Source organism: Nothoprocta perdicaria, unplaced genomic scaffold, assembly GCF_003342845.1.
Source record: "Nothoprocta perdicaria isolate Ctin4 unplaced genomic scaffold, notPer1 scaffold_59, whole genome shotgun sequence".
Lineage (NCBI taxonomy): Eukaryota > Metazoa > Chordata > Aves > Tinamiformes > Tinamidae > Nothoprocta > Nothoprocta perdicaria.
This window is the reverse complement of record NW_020455854.1, coordinates 298,243-308,551: the sequence shown is the minus strand read 5'-3', so window position 1 is coordinate 308,551 and position 10,309 is coordinate 298,243. Positions and strand designations below refer to the sequence as shown.

At 54.9% G+C, this 10,309-nt stretch overlaps 1 protein-coding gene across 1 annotated transcript in view; it reads right to left on the bottom strand.

The window, feature by feature from the left end:
• Nucleotides 1–7,522: 7,522 nt before the first annotated feature.
• The window catches only part of MRPL28 (mitochondrial ribosomal protein L28), a 3,796-nt gene continuing 1,009 nt past the window's right edge, over nt 7,523–10,309 (bottom strand). Inside the window, exons 2-6 of the mRNA XM_026049060.1 lie at nt 10,150–10,305; nt 9,930–10,082; nt 9,485–9,619; nt 8,736–8,822; nt 7,523–7,893 (exon numbers count right to left, since the gene is read on the bottom strand). Coding sequence (XP_025904845.1) covers nt 7,816–7,893; nt 8,736–8,822; nt 9,485–9,619; nt 9,930–10,082; nt 10,150–10,305 — 609 coding nt within the window. The 3' untranslated portion in view covers nt 7,523–7,815. The remainder of the gene's footprint in view (nt 7,894–8,735; nt 8,823–9,484; nt 9,620–9,929; nt 10,083–10,149; nt 10,306–10,309) is intronic.

The window sequence follows — 10,309 nt, the reverse complement described above, 5'->3', positions numbered from 1 at the left end:
CCTATGGGAGCCCCCCCCTGTGCTGGGAGCCGTTCAGCCCAGCCCGGGGCCATGACACAGCGACGAGCACCGGCACCACGGGCACCGCTGACCCACGGCACCACCGCCTGCGTCGCTCCGAGCATCCTCCGGCTGTTCCCATGGCAACGCCCCGGCTCCATCTCGGAGCCGTCACGGCTGTAGCCTCCTCGCCCGTGGCCCTGCTCCGCAGCCGCGCTCCGGGCCCACGCGTGCCCCCTCATCCACAAGCATCACGGCCCACGGCCACGAGCTGCCATCGCCCCTGCCCTGGGGACCCTGCCCTGCGCCCTGCCTGCAGCACCCCGGGGCCGCCTGCGCTGCGGAGACCCCCTGGGCACGTCCCTGTCCCCTCACCAATCACAGATGAACGCCCCAAGGCGCAGCCGAGCCCTCCAGGAAGGCAGGGCACCTTCTAGGGCTCTGATTTTCCCCCCATGGAGACTATCTGGAGCCAGGGTGCTGGACTAGGAGCATGACAGGGTGCACACAGAGGCCTCAGGTCATGGAAATTAAAACCTCCTAGAGGACCCAGGCCCCAGAGGCTGCCACCAAGGTGCTTTTTCACTAAGTCCACTTCCCCGGCTGCTCTTGCAACCGGCCAGACCTGACAGACGGCCTTTGGAAATCTCTTTCAAAACTGCTTACACATTAAAACATAATTAATTAAAGATAGTAGGCAGATAAAGCATCTTTTTAAAGGCCTTTTTGCATATACACACTCTCAGAGACCACAAGCAAATGGCTCATGCTGTGGCCCAACCGTCAAATGTGACTTTGAAAGCTCTGGTAGAGCCAGGAGTGAAACACCAGATTTTGCTTTTTCCCAGCCCCGAGACTGGGAACACTGGATTTTTTACCCACTGCCCAGCCAGGGTGTCTCCCCTCCTCAGCCACAGGGCTCCCAGCTCCCCAGCGGCACCACCAGCCTCTGCCCCAAACCTCCCATCACTAAAGGACATGGGAAAAAAACAGCTTAGCTGGACAGAGAGCCCCTGCTGGGCCTTGAACCAGCTCTTACTACTGGGGAAAGGATTTAGGTCCACAACGGAGACGTACCTTACAAAGAGAAACAGATTTGCATGGAGGAATAATCCATTAGTCACTATAAACACCAACGTGGCAATGGATGGCTCTGAAATGTAGGTAGCCGGGTACAAGSTAAAGACACCGGTGCACAAGATGCTTGCCCCATTTTCCGGCACCACCCCAGGTCAGGCCACCCAGGCCCTCTCCTGTCCTGCCCCAGGTGTCCTCAGACATTGGGGTGGGCTGGCAGACATGGGGGCTGCCCTGCACACCCATCCAGGGACATCTCGTGCTGTTGGTCCCTGCACGTCTTGTGCCTTGGCCACCACTGATGACATGATCCCAGCCCTATCCAGGCTGGAATCCCTGCTGGAAAAGTCCTTGTGGCAGCTGCTCCGTCCCCCAGCTTTCCCCRTGCCAGGGGCTCCCCGCGGCACCTCCGTGCAGGCTGGGGAATCTCTGGGGCCCTGGGTCTCAGGAGGACCCTTCGCAAGCAGCCGCCTCTCTAGGCATCCCGGGTGCCAGCTGAGCGCGGCTCCCACCTCCCCGGCGCCGCTTCCGCCTCTCTCCGAGCGCTCTAGCTGGGCTGCACRGCACCATTTTGAGTGTTGCCATGGCGACAGGCACCTGGCAAGCGCACGCAGGGAGAACAACCAGGGCCCGCAGGGCCCACCGGCCTGCGGCCACCCCCCCAGCCCGGGCTGCCGCTGCCCCGTGCAGCCGACAGGGCCTTCTGCCCGCAGCCACAGAGCTCCTCACGTGCAGCAGGAGCCGTGGCCCTGGGCACAGCTGTGCCACAGCTCCTGCTGCACGTGAGGAGCCCATGTACCCACTCCTGCTCCACCACCCTGGTCCAGCCCATGGTGGTCGCAGCAAGAGGCTGACACAAGGCACACAGATGACACACTGGAGCAGGGGGCACTGAGCTGAGCTCCYCTCCGCTTTCCCAACAGGGTCCTTCCCCTCCAGGCAGTTTAAAGTCTTCTCCATTTCATTGCAGTTAAACACCTTCTGAGGCTGAGGGCACTTCTACAGGGAGCTTCACTAGGTGGATGAGCTCAAGGAAGTGAATCACAGGAAAAATTAGGCTGGAAGGACCTCTGGAGGTCTTCAGTCCAAGCTTGTGCTCCAAGTAGGGCTGACTGCAGAGCTAGAGCAGGTTGCTCAGGGCCTTGCCCAGTCAAGTTGTGGACAAGTCTCCAAGAATGGGAGTCCCAGGGATGGGTGAAGACAGCATCTCCCCAGGCTCTATCTCCCAGGGAGGAATCCTTCCTTTATGTCCAACCAGAGCTTCCCTTGCTGCTGCCCATGGCCTCCTGCCCCTCCCTCTTACCCTCTGAGACCAGCTYTGATGTCCAACCTTGTTACCCCATGGGCAGCACAACACAGATTCAACCCCCTTCCACCTCCTCTCCTGCAAGGCAGCCAAACATGGACCCTCAGCTTCTCCCGGACCATCTTGACCCCGAAAATCCAGAGCGATTCCTCACAGAGGCTGCTCTCCAGCTGAGCTGCAGTCAYGTTTGCTGCTGTTTCTGTCTAGATGTGACACGAATCTCAAGCAGAGTGCAGAGCTGTCGGGGTCAGCATGGTCTATATTCCCTCAGATGCAATAGGCATCTAAGTGCAGTTTTTTTGTAGGAATTAACTCCAAATGATGGCCCTGTTGATTTAAAGCAAACAAGATGGGAATGCTGAAAGCGAGTTTGAAATTGCCCAGTAAATTTCTCTATCTTCTCAAGGAGCAGGCTGTTCCACCCATACTGACTCTGGGTTCACAGTCATATAGAGAGGAGGCATTTCCAGAGGACACCTTCACAGCACTCCAGAAAGCCAAGTCCCTTTGCAGTGCCACCAATGGACACTCCAAAATGAAGTCCTCAAATCCACAAGCGAAAACATGAGCTCACCTTTGGGACCTCCATGAGAGGCAGGGACGTATGACTTCTACCAATGTTCACAAAACATTTTGGTCTTAGAATATAGATGGGTTTCTTGGGAGTTAGCAAGTAAAGTGCTGTTGTACTCAGGCTTAAAATTTAAAATTAAAGAAAACAGCTTTGTTAATAAATGTGGCCTTAACCTCAAGCTACTTTTCAGGCAGGTGACCACAGCTTGCTGGAAGTCAAAACAGAGACAAATTAAAATCTAAAGTTGCTTTAAGGTACCAGCTTAAGCTAATTTGGGAATTCACAAATGTGAAGCCTAGACATGTTTTCTGGTACTGCTAAAAGGTAGAGTTAGTTCAACCACCTTAACCCAGGCTTTTCTAGCTTGGGTGCTTTACCCAATTAATCTTCTGTTTTTTTGCATGCCTGGTTTCTAGGATCATTACTCCATCTAATATCCTCTCAGTATATGGAGCTAAATTTCATACTTACATTTCAGGGAACACCTTCTTGTTTGCAATGGGGACTTTTCTGGGACTACTAAAGAAAATAACATACTCTGTCTCTGTTACCTTAAGAATAAATTAAAACAGGAATTGTTCAGCAGTGGAATGACCTTCTGATTCCCACTGACAGTGGCTGATATCGGTCCGCGTGCGTCTCCTCGGCCACCAGTAGCACCTGCAGGCTGGTGGCTGTAACTATCTCCTGTGCAGTGAATTCTGACCAGCASTGTCCCCAGTGCAGTGTCTGATGCTGAATGTCACTCCTGCAGCGAGCAGGGCAGCAGAGCCAGCTGAGCTGGGCACTGCCACATCCCATGAATGCTTCTGTCTCCTGCTAATGCAAGGAGCATTTAGAGGTACCTAAGAGGAGGTGCAGGTACCGTAAGGGTCACTGCTCCAGCACCCCACTTGGAGCAGGGCTRTCCTTGCTGGTAGATCAGTGTGATGGGGCTTTGTCTGGCTGCAACTTGGAAACCTCCAAGACCAGAGTTCCCCTTCTTGGCTGACCAGCCCCCGGGCTGCAGCACCCTGTGGAAGAAGATCTGAAGGCCAACCTGAACCTGCCAGGCCCCAGTTTGTAGTCGTAGCCATCTRCTACTTCCCTGCTTCTGCATTTGACCCACTCAGCAGAGCTGGGGTCTCCCCTTGGCCAGGGAAGCGGGGATGGGGCTGCACTGCTTTGGGTGGGGGATGCACCACTTTGTGCCTTCCTCCAAGCAGAGCTGGCGCTGGAGGGCTGATCCAGGAAGGGCTGTCACCTTAGGACGTGCTTGTGGCAGATGACCTTCAAACCAGCATCCCATAGCAGCAGTTCTTCAAGGTCTGCAGCCCTCAGCATGTCACCAAGTCCCCCCAGGGCCTGGCAGAGCATTGGTAGCCCCGAGGCAATGCAAGGTAACCCCAACACCTTCCCTTTCTTGCAGACCCAGTGCTGAGCAGCACTTACCCATGCTGGCTGATGGAACACCGGGCTCGCTGGTGAGCCTTGAGCAGAGCACTGGGGTTTTGTTTGGATGACTAGCCTCATTTTCCTGCTTTGCCATAATCCTCCTAGCGTTGGTGACTATCAYTGCACGGAAAAAATAAAACAAGCCGGTGATTATGCAGCCACGGTGCCAGCTCTCCTGCTCAGGAACTGCCCTGGCACAAAGCGTTGCCCCTGCTCCACCTCCAGTTTGCCTTGAGGTTTTTCCATTTGCTTCTGCAAAATCATATTTGCTGTTCCCCATTCTGAAAAGTGGATTCCTACTGTGCCTAGGTCTCCCAKGCAAGACCTTCTGGAGTGGCTTTGGCCAACAAAAGCTCATAGAAAAAAAAAAAAAAGAGAAACAATAAAAGTGGATAGAGTTGCAGAGCAAGCAAGGACCAGGCAGATAGGCCAGCATCCCAGAGCCTGGTTCCTCATCCCTTCTACCCCAGGTGCTGCTGCAAGGTGCTTAGCACCCAGGAGACCCAAATTCTGGCCAGCAGCTTTGCTACAGACACAGAACTGCTGAAAGACACACCAGCCACCACAGAGTGGCCCTGCCAAAGGGCTCAACCACTGACAGCATTGGAAAAATGATCCAAAGGGGGCTGTATTTGAGCTGTCATGGTCCTGTCAGCATGAAAACGTTCCCTTCCCTCACATGGAGGCCTGTACTTGTCCTTTCTGCCATCTCTGCTCCCTGCGCTGCCTTGCTGTGCAGCCGTGCAGGCCCAACACAACAGAGGCCTGAAGCTGCAGCCTTCCTGGTGTTGGGAGCAGAGTTTCCATCTCTCCTTGAGCTAGGAGGGAGTATGCTGTGTGCTCAGGAGCAGAACCTGCCAGTCCCTTGGAGCTTGGCCCTGGCAAACACAAGCACAGCAGCCCATGTGCTGGCCCAGCTCTGCTCATGCTCTGGGAGGTCAAATCTCTRGCCCCGAGTTGTTGAGGGAGACAGTGAGCCAAGGTTGAAGAGGCCTCAAGAGGCTGGCTTGGGAAAAGAGGGATTCAGGGGAAGTTCCCCAACTCAGATCCAGCTGGTGTGGGGAAAGGAGCAAGAAGGCTCCACAGTGCAGGCAGGGCAAGTGGAGGGGAACTTGTCTCAGTCAAGGGCCAGGCAGGGAGAGTCCGATTAACAACCCTTCAATCCCTCACAGCACSCCGGGCTCCTGCAGCACCTACTGCACTTTTGCCGAGGGCATTTTGCTCACCCTACACTAGCCCCCTACCCCAGCAGACAGGACTTGCAGCCCCTGCCCTGRCACAGGTCTCCCTGAAAGCCACCTGGGCCTCACTGCCACCTGGTTTGATCTCACCTCCTTTATCCCCACTCCCTTGCTACCTGCCAAACCTTCCACAGGCAACAAGCCCTGCAGAAGCGCTGCTGAACGGAGCAGCTTCCAGGGCAGGTGAGAGGCAGTGCCCCAGCTGGGCAAGTCCTGCAGCTGACATTCTGTCCAAGAGACTGAGGAAGAGAATTTTCATAGCTAAGATGCAGCCCTGAGTACAGAGGAAGAGGAGCTGGTAATTACCCCCACAGCAATTCCATCGTTTCCCCACCAAAAAGGGGCTGTGAGGCACTGAGGGGTCCCCATGAGGACCGAGAGGTGCCAGGATCCAGGCAGGGACAGGGGTGAAACACTCTGCTCTGGCTGCTCAGGGGTCAGCCCCACACCAACAGCAGGGCTGCAGGTTCCAGCAGAGCTGCAGTTTCCAGCAGAGCTGCAGGTTCCAGCAGAGCTGCAGGAAGGCGCCGGGGCAGAGCCACAATCTGGCACTCTGCTCAGAGCAGCATTAAAATGCATGAGCTGCACTAGCCCTAATGATGAGCAGAGCTGTCAACAAGGAGCTTGTCCCGGCTAATTATCTCTAACAAGTGCAGAGTGTCAGGCTCCCTGAGGAGCTGGGCAGCCGCTTCCCACTCAGCTCAGCTGCAGAAGAGCAAGAAGGTAACTAAACGTTATTCTGTTGGCCCAGCTAAGAATCATTAATTAGGCAAATGTGACCTTCTGTGCAAATTTGCTCTTGGGGGCTCTGGCTTGTCAGAGCTTGGTCACGCAGGCTGGAATTACCCCAGTTTCAGCCACCCRGCTTCCCTCCTGCAATGCTGAGCATCCTGAACCCATGTCCAGCACTGCCAGCCTGGCACCACGGCCACAGCAAACTCACCTGCTCGCTCAACCACCTCTCGCCAGGGCTCCAGTCTGCTCCCAGATCAGAGGGTCACAGAGAAGTCTCCTGTTGTTCATGAAATGTCATCATTTAGGCTATAAGCCCCTCTACCCTCCCACTCCTCCTCAGCACAGCCTACAGAATCCCTACCTGGCAATCACCGCTCTGCAGTTACACCCTCAAGAGAGGTATAAGGGCTGGGAATTCCTGCTCCCCTGACACCCTACACTTCACTGCACAGGGGACCAACTACAYGCTGCTCTGGAAGCTCAGGTCCCCTCTAATCACGGATCTTTTAGCTCAGAAAACAARACGGTACCTTCAGCCTTATGTGCTGGAGAGGGGAAGCACATCTCTCTCCAAGATGCAGTTAAGGGAGCCAGCAGCAGTCCAAGATGAGGCTTACACAAAACACCCTGCAAGCTCTGCACTCCTCCCTGACCCTGCAGCTGCAGGGAAAGGGAGGACAGGCTGCTTTTTCTCCACCGTGAAACCCCATGCAGGGAGGACCATGGAGCTTGACAAATGATGCCAGAATGACAGAGTCCTGTTCAGCAGTGTGTAATTATGGTAAGTGCTCCCTGAGCTCTTCAGTTTCTTGTTGCCGGACAGGAGCAAAGGCTCAAACACCCATTTCAGTTAAACTTTTACCAAAACAAGGTTTGAAAGGCATGAACTTGAAACAGAATCAGAACCCAAGGGCTGAGCTGTGCAGCAGCTGCAGCCGTGACAGGGCAGCTGAGCCCCACCTGCCAGCAGGCACCCGCCTGTGACACACAGTTTGGGCCCCGCTTCCAGGGCAGGACAATCTCTCTTCTGTAGAACAGGGCTGGGACCCTGAACTAAGTTACACCTGTAGGTCTTGCAGCTTGTGCTGTAGCATATCAACGAGCARTGAACAGCAAAGTTTACTGGTATTGCAAATATGCATATTTCATTTTACACCACAGATCAAGTTCTTAACAGCAGTCAACTATTTGCACAGGCAGAAAGAACCACATTAAGTCAGTCCCCTGCAAATCCCTTCAGAAGCCACAGGGCAGAAATTCCTTTCTCACCCAACAGGAACAGTTCCTCATTGAATTTAAGCTGCTAGTGTTGGACTTTGATAAGCGCAACATGCTCCTGGGAGCACAGGTATCAAATGTGGCCCTTTCCACACTAGCTCTGACAGAAGACTCACTGAATCCCACAGCTTGATCTGCAGTAGAGAGTTGCTTCAAAGACTTCTTTTCTTCTATTTCTTCTGAAGTGCCTCTTCTTTCAGTTTGTTGACGAGCTCTTCAGCATATACTTTAAAGAGTGGGACAGGGTCCTGCAAGTGGAAGGTAAGCTAGTTGAAAGGACTGAACCTGAGCAGCAGCAAGGCAAAAAGAAAAAGTCTAGTAGTGCGTAAAGAGCATCCTGGCTACAACTCCAACTGAGACACCGCACTACTAAAGCTACTGTCACTCAACCACTCYACTCCCTGGCAAGGGCAACGGCCAGAGGCCTGGAAAGTGCTGGTTACAGAGCCAGGAAGAATGAGCATCCCTCACMCCCCAGATTTGTGGTCTCTGATGCTGGTGTGACTCAGAAATAGCTTCACTCCTCAGAAGAAAAGGGCACTGCCCTCTCATGCTGCACTACATGAGCTGCAGTGAGGCACACAGGGAGAATATGCTCCTTCAAGCTGGGGCCCCACAAGGTGCAGGTGCCCAGCATCACCTCATGCAGCTGGTGCTCCTGATCTCTGTTCCTGCTGCAGCTGCAACAGGAGCTAACAGAGCAAGGGCAAATATCACCTAGAGAGCCAGACAGGGAGCCCTTTTGCCTCAGCGACTACCTGGGGTGCTCCTCACTCTGTGTTATGGCCTCTCACCAACTAGCGAGCCCCAGTGACTGAAGTAAAACAGAAGGTGACCGAACACAGAGATAGTCATGCAAAAGGGGACAAAATATGAGCCACTCTCACTAAAAATCCCTCTCCAGTTTGGGAGAGGCAGCTTTACAATGCACTTTAACCCAGCCTGGGTTTCACACGCTTAACCCCCTGCAGCACCTCAGGAATTTTGGAGCAGGGTACCTGTTGGGAAGGAGTGCTCGAGCAGCCTGGATGGTGTGCAGCCTGATGCAGCTAAGGCTGCACTCACAGGACAAGCACTGCCTCAAACTCACCTTCTTTTCCAGAAGCCTCTGTTTTTCTATTGCTTCTTCTAAACTCAGGCCAACCCATTCAGCCTCCTCTTCTGGAATCACAAACTCCTGTATTAAAGAAAAGAAACTGGTGGTTTAACTTTCCTCCAGGTGACTGATACAGAAATCCTCTCTAGGACCAATTCACCCAAACACAGGATCAAGTAAGAACAGGACTAGAGCCAAAAGACTTAGATCCCATTTCCTTGGCATCACATTTTGGCAGGTAAATTTCCAAGAGCCTTCCTTTCTCTGGCTACTCAGACGTGTTGCTCTACCTCTTCTTCCTACAGTTCTGTGGCTGTTTCTCTGCACAACCCTGTGGGTCATGGATTCCAGCCTTGTTCCTACACTTGTTTCAGCAGCTGCACAACATTGAACAATCACACAGCACAACCAGCCCCTCTCGCTGCAGTATAACTGCAAACACTCACACTATTAGGAGTGCCAGATCTTACTAATGCTCATTGCAGACCCCCAGTCACCTGGTTGACACCTAAAAGAGATTTAGGAAGGTTTAGAAAGGTTTAASCTTCCTAACCAACCAGTAGTGAAATCTGTGGGCCTCAGAGAAACAAGAACCTGGCAAGTAACCTGTAGGTCTCCTCCAACCATACCCTTAGCCCTAAAGCCACAAGCACAAGCTCTGGCTTGGGTAGCACAGCATGAATGGGATGTTATTGCTGGGGACAACCAGCAAACATGAGCACGGGCAGYGGAGCAGGACGCACCCGATACTTGTGGTAAATGGCCTCCCTCCGGGCTGGGTCGTCCGGGTGCAGCGCGGGGTCCTTCCGCGCCAGGCGCAGCAGCATCGTTCGCTTCAGGTCCATGCCGAGCTTGGAGCACATGTCCACCTTGGGGGTCTGCAGAACGAAGCCTCATGGCGATACAGGGCTCCCMTAGACAGAGGAGAGCCACCAGCCCGGGGACAGCGCAGGCGACCCATCCACCCCACACAGGCCCTATGGGGACAAGGGGGAACGAGTCCCCAGCCTTTACTGCAACTAACATGGTTGGGATCCGACTGAGCTACTTAAGTCAAGCRGAAACCTGGAAGCTCTAGGGCTGCACAACACAGCAAGCAGATCCCCACGTGCACGTGGCTGGGGGGGACGCGGTCACCACCTGGCCGGGGTCCCGCCAGGGCGGTCGGCTGCCCCGCGCCGCTCTTGCCTTGAGGATGTAGAAGTCAAAGCCGAAGGCGTCGTCGATGAGGTCGAGCGTGCGCATGGTGACGGTGATGGTGAGCGTGGCGTCCAGGATCTCGCTGTAGAACTGGCGCGTGAACAGCTGCGGCTTCCACGTCTTGGGCAGCCGCGTGGAGAGCTGCGCGGGGCGGCCGTGAGCACCGGGCCCCGGGCCGCCCGCGCGGGCCCCGCCGCCGGGCACTCACCTTGTCGTTGCGCGCGTAGCGGAAGCCGCGCACCCAGCCCTCGCCGCCCCAGAGGCCGCGGTGCGCGGCGGGCGGCAGGTGCACGGGCACGGGCACGTCCTGCAGGCGCTCGAGCCGCCCGCTGCGCGGGTCGTAGCGGTGGCGCAGGCCGTGCGGGCGC